Here is a 14,610-nt window from a genome sequence, read left to right as displayed (position 1 = left end):
TAGCACTATGCAACAGAAATATGTGAGCTTCATATGTAACTTCAAATATACTATCAGTCACATTATAAAAACTAAAAAGAAATAATCTTACTATGTTATTTAACCAGTATTTCTGAGACATCATTTCAATGTGAGATTGATAAAAAATATTGATGAAATATTTTATATTCTTTTCTTTATCCTGTCTTTGAAATTTGAGTATTTCAGTTTCATCATACCTCAGTTTGAACTAGCCATATTTCAAGTGCTCAGGAACCACACATGCCTAGTGGATGCTGTATGGGACAGTGCAGTTCTATAGAAATCACTTTCACAAGGAGTCTGACCATCCTCAGCACCTAAAATCAGTGCCAGGAAAGCATTCTTAAGTCAAACTTTCATCCAGAAGATCTAACTGTCCCAGTATAAGAGATGATTTAAACCAGATACAAGAGTGAGCCCCAACTCCTTCAGGATTCATTAACTTAGAACGTTGTCTCTAGGAACAATTTAATGTTCATCTTCCTATAAAATACTTTTTTTTTTTTAAAGATTTTATTTATTCATTTGAGAGAGAGAATGAGAGAGAGAGCACATGAGAGGGGGGAGGGTCAGAGGGAGAAGCAGACTCCCTGCCCAGCAGGGAGCCCGACGCGGGACTCGATCCAGGGACTCCGGGATCATGACCTGAGCCAACCGAGCCACCCAGGCGCCCTCCTATAACATACTTTATCTCTTATTTATTTAAATAGAAACTTTGCTCCTCCTTAAGGTATGGGCCACCTTCTTTGCCAGCCATTCTATTTCTCCTCCTTCAAAGCCAATTTATAATTCTCCATTTTTAGGTACTTCATGGCAAATCTGTCCGTTCCCTTGGCTGCCTAGGAAAGTTGGCGGGGGGTGGGAGGGGGTGGGGGGTGTCTGTCCAAGCCTCCCATGTCCAGTATACATTCTTTCAGTCTTCGTTATGCCTGCTTAGACCTCTGGAGGAGGCACCCCAGAGAGCAGCGCAAGTCATGGTTTAAGGCCCAGAGCTGGAGTCGGACTGCTCCTTCAGTCCAGAAAGTGGCCCTCTCTCTGCCAGCACTATACGCACGCAACGATTTTTAGGTGCTTCAACCTCACCCGAGAGCCACTGCCCACAGCGACAAACAGCATTAAGTGAGGACAAGACAAGCCCGACCTCGGCTTCACCACCTGCCCTTGGATAAAGGGAAAGAGGCGGGATATCCGCCCGGTCGGGAACACTTCCGGAAGTGACGTAGCAGTGTCAACATGCAAGATGGCGGCCCATCACCGGCAGAACACGGCAGGGCGGAGGAAAGTGCAGGTATGGGAGTCCCGCTCCTCGACCTCCTGGACGTGGCCTGCGGCCCCGGGCCCACCTGCAGCAAGCAGATGCCTCGGGCCACGGTCGTCCAGGGTAGCGGCTTGGGGAGAGCGGGACAGGGCGCGGCCGGCGGTGAGGGGTGGGGCCGCGGCGCTAACGGCTTGAGGAAGGGGCGGGGGGCGGCTGGCTGGGCCGGCCTGGGCCCAGTCCCGGGACCTTAGAGTGCGGGGTTTGGAGCTAGGGCTTGCCGGACTCCAGCTCTTTCGTAGGCTGGGGCTTGCGGGATCTGGATGGGCTCGTTTCCCGCCCACCTGCCTCCCCCTTCCCTTGCTTTTCACCAAAACGCTCTGCCCTATCCGCGTCTGAGCCGAGGCCTGCGGGCACTTCCCCGGCGGCGGCGGAATGGGCCTGTGCGGGGGCGTGGCGGGGCGCAGATGGCTCTGCGGGGTTTCTGCGGAGGATTCGGCACAGGGGAGCCCTCTGCTTTTTATTTATTTTTTTTCTTTTTGCGGAAGCTTTGTCCCTTGTGAGGTGGAAACGACGTGGAAGTGTGCTGGTGTTAGTGGGGAAATTATCATTTTTATTAATTTTCTTCATCTTCATTGTGCATCCTTGATTCTTTCCTGTTTCTAATGATTTATTTTCCAAGGGTAAAGAGTTATCTAACCCTTTCGTGTTTCTTTATGCCTTCATGAATCCACTTTTATTTTGGGTACGATTAAGGGTTATCGCTACCTAGTATTTTCAGCTGTGCAAGGAGTAAAAGCCCTATTACAAGTGTTTACCTGCAAGTAAATTGTATATAGAGTGACGGTTTATGTGCTTATTCATTAAACGTTTACCGAGCACTTAGTTTAGTCCCAAAGATGTGCAAAGAATTGAGACAGTATGGGAATAAGTAATACCCAGGATCTCTTTATGAAACACATTATATGTAGTTCTACAGATTGAAATCGATTGTTTAATAGGTAAACAGGACAAAGTGATCCTTCAGTAAGGTAACCCCAGCAGTGGCTGTAGGCCATTGTCTTCTGGGCAGTTTACTTATTTGTTTTATTGATCTCATTGATCACTGAGCATTCACTAGATGTCTCTGAATTGAGTGAAATTAATAAGAATCTAAAATAGCTTACCCTGTTAGGTGATTTTTAAATGCATCAGTAACAGGATTTAAGTAACCCCAGCATCCAAGCCAGGTGGGTGAGAATATGTGCTGTGGACTAAAATGTAATTCAAAATTGTCTTAATTGTCTTCTAGACACTAGAGTGGTACACTTCTTAGCGTAGTTAAGGAGAGTTAATCAGGCATCTGTTACTTGCATTTAAATTTAAAGGCCATATAAAAGTACAAGATGAGGAAATGTAAATTCACCACAGTGTGTATGGAAAAATTGAGTGTTTTAATAAGCTGAATGTGAGCCATCACATGTTGAATGAGGGAGATAATTCCATTCTTTGCTGGTCATAGTACAAAACTACAGTTTGGGGTTCAGCACTTAGTACCTTGTTCTTGATAGGTCTAGCAATCAGATTGGTGAAGTAACCTGAAACTATTTCCTATGAAGAGCATCAAAAGAACCAATATTAGCCTGCTGAAGATAGTTGCTTTCAGAATTTATCCCCAAGGTATAGAACCAATGTGAGAAGCTACAGAGATTGATTGTATCTCAGTGTGAGGGAGAACTTTTGTTTATGGAAGTGTTTTTCAAACTAGTACATGTTCGTTCCCCAAAAAACCCCACAAACAATACAAAGGTATAAATGGTAATTGTCCTCTACTCTTCGAAGAATGCTACTGTGGACGGTGTGATATATAACCCTAGACCAGTTTTTTGTATTTTGTTTTACTCTGAGCACTGTTGGCATGTTGGGCTGCCTGATTTTTTATTCTTTATGGGGGGGTTGGGAGGGGGTTCTATGCATTATAAGTTGTTCTGCATCATCCTGGCTTCTGTCTACTAGATGTTAGCATCTATCCAGTGTTGACAACCAAAAATAACTAGATACTTTCAAATGTTTGCGGGAGGGTAAAATTGCCCCTGGTTGAAAACCAATGTTCTATACCTCTTTGTGCATGTGTACCCAACTTACGTGATTTTTTTAAACTCTAAACAAAGTCATAGTATTTATTGTTCAGTGTCTTGCTGTTTGTCAAAATTTTAAATACACATTCCCATTGACCCAGCAATTCCTCGTCTAAAAAATTGTTTTACAAAAGTGCACATGAGGGGCACCTGGGTGGCTCAGTTGGTTAAGCGTCTGCCTTAGGCTCAGGTCATGATCCCAGGGTCCCTGGGATTGAGCCCTGCATCAGGGCTCCTTGCTCAGTGGGGAGTCTGCTTCTCTTTCTCCCTCTGCCCCTCCCCCAGCTCATATCTCTCTTGCTCTCACTTAGATTAGGTTAATTTAAAAAAGTTTGAAAAGTGCATATGCATATATCTCTCTAGTTGTACAAGAGTGTTTATTTTAGGAATGCTGTCATTGTGAAAAAAATCTCAATGTCCAACAGTAGTCACTTAGCAGATAAATACACTTACCTAGTGGATTAATTTGCAGTTGTTAAAAAGATAAGCTTGATCTGTATTATTAAAAAGGAATGGTGTCCAGAAGTCAAAAAAACAAGTCAACATAGCATAGTCCCATTTCCACAAAGGAAATAATGTGTTTTATTTATTTATTTTTTTTAAAGATTTTATTTATTTATTTGAGACAGAGAGAGTGAGAGGGAGGAGGGTCAGAGGGAGAAGCAGACTCCCTGCCGAGCAGGGAGCCCGATGCAGGACTCGATCCTGGGACTCCAGGATCATGACCTGAGCCGAAGGCAGTCGCTTAACCAACTGAGCCACCCAGGCACCCCGGAAATAATGTGTTTTAAACATCTGGAAGGCTATTAACAGTGATAGTCTCTATGTATTAGATTATGTGATTATGGGTAAGGCAGGAAATGGGATATCTTTTATTTTAAAATATATATTAATTTTTATATTTTTGAGCTTTTTACAACATTCTTTGTTTTTATAAATAAAATCTTTCCATTTTGGAGAAAGTGTACATGGCTACCTAAATATATTTTGCCTCTTGGCTGTCTTGTACCAAGAGGCAGTAGCCCTGAGCTTCATTATTAGGCCAAAAAGAACCCTTGAGATTTATAATATTGATAAATAACCAGTGGAGAGGGATCCAAACATACTGCTTATTAATTATAGACATAATGAAGAATGAGCACATGTCCTACCATCTTCATTCAACTTCTCAGCAGCCTGGAGGTGAGTATGAGGGGGAGGGGTGAATTTGTGATTGGCAGAAACATGATCAGACAATCAAATGTATGAATTCAAATAGATGATGCAGATTTTTTCCTGGTACTCAAGATATCAAAACAAGTCTCTTCACTCCCTGGTGGTCCCTTACTGTTATTATTTTCCAACAACCACAGTCTATTGGTTGACTCACTCTCTTTCTCTCTCTCTCTCCTACTTCCTCCCTCTCCTTCTCTTGCTCTCTCCATCTTTCCTTCAACTTGCTTCAGAATTCTTGGAATAAGGTTGTCACTGCTATTCCTGGTTTAGAAGCAACAACCATGCCCTAGTATCCAGTGATGTTTCAAGTATATACATACGTGGCCTTCCATAACAGGATTCTTTTCCTTGGAAATGACCCCAAATCCAGCTTAACCAGGCTTACGTAATAAAAGACATGTATTGGCTCAGGTAAATGAAAAGTTAAGAGGTGGTGCTGGTTTCATGCAAATCTTGAACCAGCAGGCCCACTGTGACTCTCTAACCTAAGAAGTGCTGTAAAGTCAGCTTTACCATTGAGCTGCTGATGAGTTATCTTCTATTCCCAAACTCTCAGCTCTAGGCCTTCCCTCTTGGTCGCTGTCCCATCCCAGTCCTCATGTCTGTTCACACAGTATTCAAGGCTACAGTCTCTTAAGTAGCTCCTGTACATTTTCTTCTAGGATTTGCTTGCCTTGAGGAGCAGAAATGGGTAATGGAGAGGCAACCAACAAAGGTCTCTTTTATCAGTACTTACCTTTTTTCTCTGCCGAATATTTAGTTATTCCAGACCTATTCAGAACTCAGTATGGGTCCTTATTTCTGATTCTGAGTCCAAGTTCTGGGTTGGTTGTTTAATCTTTGAGACTTTTTTTTTTTTAAAGGAAGTAGAATGATGCCAAATCCTGACTTCTCAAGGAAAGACCCTTACAAATTAGCTGTATGTTCAAGATGAGTTACTTTTTATGTAGGATGGGTAGTAAAACAAATTATACCAATATGTCATCCATTGGAACAGAGGTCAGTAAACTTTTTCTCTAAGGGGTCAGATGGTATGTATTTTAGGCTTTGCAGGCCATTTTACTATGTCATAACTACTCAACTCTGCTATTACAACGTGAAAGCAGCCATAGACAATACCTAAATGAATAGATGTGGCTGTGTTCCAATAAAACTTTGTTTACAGAAACAGGCTTTGGCCTGGATTAGGACTATGGGTGGTTTTTTACTAACCCCTGGAGGAGTTTTACTAATGCCCCCTGACCAGGAGAAGTCAAGCTAGAATTTGTCATATTTTTATCTGCAAGACTGCTTTTTAGAATAGTTTTTAAAATCAGCACTCTTGAAATTAGGTACAAGTAGAAAGTAATGGTCCACAGGATTGAACAGGGAAAACAGATGTGAGAATTACTGCTATCTGGCCAATATTTTCTTGGCCAAATTTAGCCTGATTTAGCCTGATAGCTGGAAGTAGCCTTACACTAAAGAGCTGTGTGATTCCACTTATAGAATGTTATAGAACAGAGAACTAATCTGTGGTGAAAAAAGTCAGATCTAGATTGCCTAGGAATGGGGTGTAGAGGTTGGGAAGCAGAGGAGGGAACTTTCTAGGGTGGTAATAATGTTCTTTGTCTTGGTAGGGGTTTATATTAAACAGATCCATACATCTGTTACAAGTATCTGTGTACACATAAGATTTCTACATTTCATTGTATGTAAATTTTACCTTAAAAGAGGAGCCATTTAAAAAAAAAAAAAGGGAGCCACAAATAAATAATGAACTCTAAATGATGATATACATGTTGAAGTGCTTAGGGGGAAGTGGTATTGATGACGTGCAACTTATTTTGAAAGGCATTGAAAATAACAGGTCAAGTGGTTGGATGGGTATGAGATAAAGCAAATCTAAACTTAATTGTAGAATAGTTGTGGGTATATGGATATTTGCTGTGTAACTCTTTCAACTTTTGTATGTGTTTGAAATTTTTGTAATATAATATTGGGGGAAAATAAGCTTTAAAGGTTAAAAAATGGTTAGTGATAAGCAGCAGGAGGAGGGGGAAATTTTAGTTGTGGTGGCCAGAGAAGGCCTTGCTGAGAAGCTGACTTTTGAGTAAGGATCTGAAGGAAATGAGATTGCCATCTGGAAGAGCATTCCAGTGAGAATATCAGATGCAAAAGTCCTGTTTGGGAATGCACCTGGCTTATTTGTGAAACGCTAATGATGCCTTTGTGGCTGGTGTGGAGTGAGCGAGGGAAGAGGAGCAGGAGATGAAATCAGAGAGATAACTGCAGGCCAGATCTTTTAGAGAACTACAGGTCGTAGGAAGGGCTTTGGCTTTTGCTCTTGAGTGAGATGGAAAGCAGTTGGTGAATTTGGAGCGGAGGAATATACACAATATATATGGGTTTTAATGGGACCAGCCTGGCTGCTGTATTTGGAACAAACTGAAGGTGAGCAAGGGCAGAGCAGGGGGACCAGTAGCTATTTAAGAAATCCAGGTGATAGTGCTCCATGCAGGCTAGTGAGATTTTGGAAGACTAGATGAGACAAATTGAAGTAATGATGGCATCAAGGTTTTTGGCCTGAGTGACTGGAAGAATGGAGTTGCCATTAACACCCATCAGTGAGGGAGACCACAGGAAAAGCTAGTTTGGAGAGGACTATTGGGAGCTTGGTTTGGGCAATGCCACAATTAAGATACCTGTTAGACAACCAAGTGGAGGTGAGTCAGTGCACATGGTGGGGGGGCGGGGCTGGGGAAATAGCCCAGAGTGCCTCCTTTGTGAGCCTGAAATGCTTTATTTGTTTTTTTAAGATTTTATTTATTTGATGGAGAGAGAGAGAGAGCACACAAGCAGGGGGACCGGTAGGCTCCCTGCTGAGCAGGGGGCCTGATGAGGGCTAGATCCCAGGCTCAGTCCCAGAACTCTGGGATCGTGACCTGAGGGGAAGGCAGGTGCTTAACCAACTGAGCCACCCAGGCACCCCGAGCCTGAAATGCTTTGAAGTATCCCTTCTTTTCTTAAAAAGATGGTGAATTTTGTACTTATTCTATGATATATCCGTATTTGTTTTCATATAAAAAATTGTTACTGTGATAAGCAGAATTCCCCCCCCCCCGCCACCCCCCAGCAGATGCCCATGCCGTAATCCCTGGAACTTGTGAATATGTTATATTGCATGATAAAAAGGACTTTGCAGATGTAATTAAGGTTACAAACCTTAAAGGGGGGATTATCCTGCTTTATCCCAGTAGGCCCAATTTAATCATGTGAGCCCTTAAAAGCAGAGAATGTGGGGCGCCTGGGTGGCTCAGTCGTTAAGCGTCTGCTTTCAGCTCAGGTCATGATCCCAGGGTCCTGGGATCAAGCCTGGCATTGGGCTCCCTGCTCAGCAGGGAGCCTGCTTCTCCCTCTCCCACTCCCGCTGCTTGTGTTCCTTCTCTCGCTGTGTGTCTCTCTGTCAAATAAAAGTCTTAAAAAAAACACACAGAGAATGTTCTTCCAGTGGACACAGAAGTCAGATTTGAGGCACTAGAGGGACCCTTTTTTGTAGGAGAGGGCACATAGAAAGTATGAGAAGGACTACAGGCAGCCTGTAGGAGCAAGGATGGAACCTTGGCTGATAGCCGGCAAGGAAACAGGACCTTCAGGCCTACAACTTGAATGAGCTTGGAGGCCAACTCTCCTAGAGCCTCCCGGGAAGGAACACAGAGCCATCAGTCAACTCTTGTCTATATTGGTCTTGTCTATATTGAGAGCAGAGGATCCAAGCTCTGTGTGGACTTCTGACCTTCAGAATTGTGAAATAATAAATGGGAGTTGTTTGAAGCCATTAAATTTGTGGTAATTTATTATGTCAGCTATAGAAAACTAATCTGATTATCATGAAATTAAAATAATCAAGGATAGTTTCTCTCCTGATTGCCTCTACTGTAGCCTCTGGCACATTACCAATAACTCTAGGGGTATTTAAGCTTGAGATGCAGAGACAGATCACATGAAGTTTAGTGGATCGTCCCCATTGTCTGATTTCTTTATTTTGGGTCCCAGACAGTTGCTGGGGAAATTAATCAAACAGTGCTTACTAAGCCAGCTACAAATACTTAAGAGTGTAACCTAACTGGGTACTTGCTGCTGGGGCACTGCCATATTCTTCTCCTTGTTTGTCCCTTTACATGTTTCTTCCAAAATGCATAGCTCCTACCAAAGGTCTGGCTTCCCGTCCCTTGCAGAGTTCTTAAAGTACCCTCTGCTCTTCCCTCTGCCCACTTTTTTTAAGCAAATTAAAATGGTCAGATATGAGTCTTCGTCTCTGCTTTTGCCTGTATTCTTGACTGTTTAATGAGGTTTTTCCAGGACTTTGCTCACTCATTCATTGCTACTATCTCCAGCACCTTCTGCTTTTCTTTTTCTTTTACTTCCATCTCTTCTGCCTACAAAGCTTACCTAAATCTTGGGGGGCTGGTGGCAGCAAACTTCATTTAACTTACTGTGACTTCTCTTATATTCTTTCTCCACTAGAATGAAAGCTCCTGGGTTGCCTGGGTGGCTCTTTTGGTTAAGGGTCTGCCTTCAGCTGAGATCATGATCTCAGGGTCTTAGGATTGAGCCACGTGTCAGGCTCCCTGCTCAGTCGGGAGTCTGCTTCTCCCTCTACTCTTCCCCCCTGCTCATGTGCTCACGCACTCTCTCTCAAATAAATAAATAAATATCTTAAAAAAAAAATAAAAGAATGAAAGCTCCAGGAGGACTATTGTGCCCACTCACAAAATCCTCAGTGTTTAGAATTGAGCCTGGCCACTGGTGGATGCTTCATCAATATTTGTTGAAAGAACTGCATCCTGTTTTTCTTTTATCTACGGCCATTTTTATTTTATTTTATTTTAGTTATTTATTTGAGAGAGAGAGTGAGTGAGAGAGAGGGCACACAAGCAGGGGCAGAGGAAGAGGGAGAAGCAGACTCCCCTGCCAAGCAGGGAGCCCGACTCGGGGCTTGATCCCAAGACCCTGGGTTTATGACCTGAGCGAAAGGCAGACGCTTAACCGACTGAGCCACCCAGGTGCCCCAATTTTTTTTCTTTAACAATAGGTTTTTAGGGGTGCCTGGGTGGCTCAGTAGGTTAGGTTGTCTGGCTTTTGGTTTTAGCTCAGGTCATAATCTCAGGTCATAAGAGATCAAGCCCCTCATTGGACTCCATGTTGGGCATGGAGCCTACTTGGAATTCTCTCTCTTCCTTTGCCTCTGCTCCTCCCCTCCCCCTTGCTCTGTCTCTCTCAAACAATAAGTTCTTAATGTGATATGTCTTGGAATATATCAGCGTATACAGTTCATTTTCTTTTCTTATATTTTGTAAGATTTTATTTATTTGAAAGAGCACGCACGAGAGAGAGGACAAGCAGGGGGTGCGGCAGAGGGAGAGGGAGAAGCAGGCCCCTGGCCGAGCAGGGAGCCGACACGGTGGTCAATCCCAGGACCCTGGGATCATGACCCGAGCCTAAGGCAGACGCTCAGCCAACTGAGCCGCCCAGGTGCCCCTCATCTTCATTCTTTAATGACCACTTAGAATGGATAATTTATCTAGTCATTTCCTTTTTGAAGATACTATTGCTGTTTTGTCCATCATACTAAAATTTACTAAAAAAAATTAATAGCAGTTAAAAAATAGTAAAGGAGGCCTTAGAAAAGTAAACAAAAGGACAAAGATCCATAATATAGAAAGCATAAAAGATGAAGGATCAGTTTGAAAGTTCCAACATCTGACTGATGGGGGTTTAAGAAGGAGCAGAGGAAACATTATTAATGACTTGATAGAAGAAAGTTTTTCAGAGCTGAAGTGCTGCAAGCTTCTAGGTTGAAAGGACTTTCTCAGTGCATAGCAAAATTAATTGATAAGGACCAAAAACTAAGTAAATAAAGCAGCAAGAAAATAGAGAAGATCCTATACACTTAGGAGTGAGGGGAGTGGGCAGGTGGCGGTACAGGAAAGAATGAAAATGAGATCATTTTAGAATGGAATGAAACAGAATGGCATTGAATTCAGTGGCAACACTGGGTGCTGGATTGGAAGTTGGAGCAGTGCCTTCAGAAGCAGAGGGGTTTTTCTACATGGACTTCTTCACCCAGCCAAATCCAGTGTAGAGGTAAAGACCTTTTTAGGCTTGTGAGGGCTAAAATCACCTCCCGTGCACCTTTTCCTGTGTTAGTTTCTTGAGGTCCTGGGAATGTGCTTCAGCAAAACTGGGGAGTGAACACAGAAGGGAGGAGACGTTGGAATTCAGGAAACAGTGGCTCAAACCCAGCCCAGAAGAGCAGTAAAGGGAAGCATCAAAGGTGACAGCTGTGCCAGCAGACAGGGCAGGTGGCCTGGGCCAGAGTGAGAAGATGTGTGTTTCTGAGAGAAGACTTTTGGGCAAAGTGGGGTGGTCCGGGCTCTTGCTAGAATATCTCATGTGGTGCTACAATGAAGGGGAGGTGAAGTTAAAGTAGAGGAAAGCATTGAAGAAGGAAAGAAAGGGAGAATGCCAGGGAAAACAAAAAGCTCTCTAAGAAAGGAAATGTATTCATGATATAGTTCTTGGCTAGTCAGTAGACAGCAATTACAAAGTCAAACAGTGTAGCTAGTACTGGTGATTTACTCACCCCAAAATCGAAAATTGTGGTATATCTGTATCAGAAGAGTAGAGGGAGGAGTTACTGAGAGTAGTCCAGAGCTAGATCCCAGTCTATCATAGCCTGAGTAAATAGATAATGTCTAAAATGGAAGGTTGTAGGATAAGCACAGTATTTTTGAGAAACGGAGTAACTCTTCAGAAACAACCGAGAGTTGAAATTTGTTACCCCTAGGAATTAAGACTGGGTATGGGGAGTCTTACCCAGACAACAGGGAGATGGTTTTTCATTAGGGTCTTTTTTTTTTTTTTTTTTTTTTTAAGATTTTATTTATTTGACAGAGAGATACACAGCGAGAGAGGGAACACAAGCAGGGGGAGTGGGAGAGGGAGAAGCAGGCTTCCCGCTAAGCAGGGAGCCTGATGCAGAGCTTGATCCCAGGACCCTGGGATCATGACCTGAGCTGAAGGCAGACGCTTAACAACTGAGCCAACAGACGCCCCTCATTAGAGTCTGTTCAGTATTACGGTATTTGATCTTCTGAATACAGGCAAGAATTAGTTGGACAGAAATTAAATTATAAATTCAAAAAACTAATACATGTCTTATCGTAAAATGTTCATACCATATAAAAAAGGCACAAGTGAGTGACAATCACCATAATTCCATCACTCAGGAATAACTACTGATAGTTTTATGTATGTATATCCTTCCAAACTTACATAGTTGTTTTAAAATACACATTTAAAATTCTGCAACATTTTTATAATATTTATTATTCACTGCTGTATTGGACATATTTCACTTCAAAAAAACACATCATGGCTTTCTTCCCATGTTGGTCAGTCTAGATCTATATCAACATTTTTTTTTAAAGATTTTATTTATTTATTTGACAGAGACACAGCGAGAGAGGGAACACAAGCAGGGGGAGTGGGAGAGGGAGAAGCAGGCTTCCCGCTGAGCAGGGAGCCTGATGTGGGGCTCGATCCCAGGACCGTGGGATCATGACCTGAGCCGAAGGCAGGTGCTTAACGACTTGAGCCACCCAGGCGCCCCTACATCAACATTTTTAATGATTAAGTAGCATTCTCTTTTATAAGGTGTGTGCCAAGATTTACCCAACTAGGATACTTCTAATTCTTTGCCATTTTTAATCAGACATCTGTAGTAGATACCCTTGAAGAGGTAGGCCTGGATTTGTTTTGCTAAGAATTACTTTCCACCTGGAATTAGGACCTGACAATCATGTTGTTATTCTCTGACCCTTTCCCACTGGACCAATCACATAATCTGCCAGAAATGTGAACATTAAGATTCCTATTTGCAACATAGTCTCCACTATGAAATGTACTGAGAGAAGCAGATAAGGGGTCTTGGAGCCCCAGAGAAAAAGAGATTGAGAGAGATTGAAATTGGCATCGAAGGCATCTTGGTTCCGATGGTTTTCCAGTGTCTGATTCATGCAATAATATTTATTGTGTGTCTTTTATGTGCCAGACACTCTAATGAGGCACAGTGATAGAAGGAACAAGGCTGACAAGTTCCTTACCCTCTTGAAGCTTTTATTCTGAAGGAGAAGATACAACAAAAAGAAATACAGAGGGTGGTAAGAACTGTGCAAGAAATTAATAGGGTAAGTGATGGAGGAAGGAGATCAGGGGATGCCCTTCAGAAGAAGTGACTTTTCTGCTAAGACCTGAAGGGCCAGGATGAGCCAGACAAGATAAAAGCCAGGGGGAGGGTATTCCTGTGGGGATCGTTGAGGAGGGGGATGTTTTTGGCACAGGGAACAGTAAATACTGAAGCCCTGGTGTGGGTGGAAAAGAGCTTGATGTGTTTGAGGAACAGAACAGAGTTTGGGGTGACTCTCATGAAAGAAGCTAGGGGGTGTTTGAGGTGAGTGTGAAGAGGCAGGATAGATCCAAAGCATGTGAGGAATTCGGACTTTTAAATGCAGTGAAAAACCTTTGGAAGACTTCAGCAGAGAAGTGCCATGATTTTATTTTAAAAATGTCTCTTATGAATCATGACCATATTTCCTGCCCTTGGACTCTGATAGATATCCTTGTTTTTTTTTTTTAAATTCCCTCCCTCTCTCTTTAAGCTGATTTGAGTAAGTATTACAGTTAGTTGCACCCAAAAGACTAGGCCAAAAACAACAGTCTTGTCTTTGTGCATATAACCCTGGCCCTTTTCATGTCTTTATTTATGTGTTTGTTGGCATTTTCTTTTCTTTTTAAAAAATTTCCTCTTGGTGATCTTTATTTCTCTGTCAGAGAGTTTGACGACTTCTTACTGTTTTGTATGGACTCTTTGTAGGTTCTTAAGAGTTTTATCTTTCATACTTATTTCATTATTTTCCCAGACTTTAGATGTTTGCCTTTTAACCTTGTTCATCTTATTTTTTGACGATCAGAGTTTTGTTTGGTTTTCCCTGAATAACAGCATTATTGAGATAAAATTTATGTGAACTCAACCTGTTAAAGTATACGATTCAGGGCTTTTTCGTAAATCCATAATGTTGTACATTGATCACCTAATTCAGAGACTTTTGTCACCCCAGAAATAAACCTCATACCCATTAGCATTCACCCCCATTTCCCTCTCCTCCAAGTCCCTGGCAACCACTAATGTACTTTCTCTTTCTGTAGATTTATACCTGTTGTGGACATTTCTTGGAAGTATACTCCTATATAGGTGGCCTTTTGTGACTGGTCTCTTTTAACTTAGCAGAATGTTTTTAAGATTCTGTCAGTGTTGGAGCCTGTCTCAGTACTTCACTGCTTTTTATGGCTGACTGAGATTCCATTGCACAGATAGACCACATTTTGTCTATCTGTTCATCAGTTGGTGGGCAGTTGAGTTGTTTCCACTTTTTGGCGGTTGTGAATAATGCTGCTGTGAGCAGTTGTGTACATCTGGAAGGTTTTGACTTGTGTTGGTCAGAGCAGCATTGGTCTTTTTCTTTGAAAAGATTACCCTGTTTCTTGTCATATTAGCAGAACCTTCTCTATGTAGAGATTATACATATTTGCCTGTCTTTTAAAAATATTTTTATGATTAAATTGTTAAATTTCAATCTTTAGTTCATATGCAAATTCATTTTGGTTTAAGATTTGGAGAAAGGATATAATTTTTCCCAGTGGAATCACTAGATGCTTAGATAACTTATTAAAGAGGTTATCATGCCCTCATTGATTTGAAACACTACGTTTATATCAAAATTAAAAATTTGTAGTAGGAAAATATGTGTCCAAATTTTGTTTTATTCTACTGATCCTTTTTTTCTATATTCCTGTTGTGGTACTCCATTGTAATTCTCGTAGCTTTACCTTTTAAAACCTTTAAAGAATATCCTTTCATTTTTAAAAAATGGGTATTCCCCTGGAGACATTGTACTGTAT

At 42.0% G+C, this 14,610-nt stretch overlaps 1 protein-coding gene across 3 annotated transcripts in view; it reads left to right on the top strand.

Annotated features, from left to right (window-relative positions):
• The first annotated feature begins 1,260 nt into the window (after positions 1–1,260).
• The window catches only part of WDR48 (WD repeat domain 48), a 47,158-nt gene continuing 33,808 nt past the window's right edge, over positions 1,261–14,610 (top strand). For 2 of the 3 annotated variants that reach the window (XM_021677551.2, XM_044920658.1), the window contains exon 1: positions 1,261–1,309. In XM_021677551.2, coding sequence (XP_021533226.1) covers positions 1,262–1,309 — 48 coding nt within the window. In that variant the 5' untranslated portion in view covers position 1,261. Of the gene's footprint in view, positions 1,310–4,515; positions 4,576–14,610 lie in introns of all 3 variants that reach the window. The other variant, XM_021677550.2, reaches the window with a different exon arrangement.

The sequence above is a fragment of the Neomonachus schauinslandi genome, chromosome 1, assembly GCF_002201575.2.
Source record: "Neomonachus schauinslandi chromosome 1, ASM220157v2, whole genome shotgun sequence".
Lineage (NCBI taxonomy): Eukaryota > Metazoa > Chordata > Mammalia > Carnivora > Phocidae > Neomonachus > Neomonachus schauinslandi.
The sequence above is the reverse complement of the archived record's forward strand: the minus strand, read 5'-3'. Positions and strand labels throughout refer to the sequence as shown.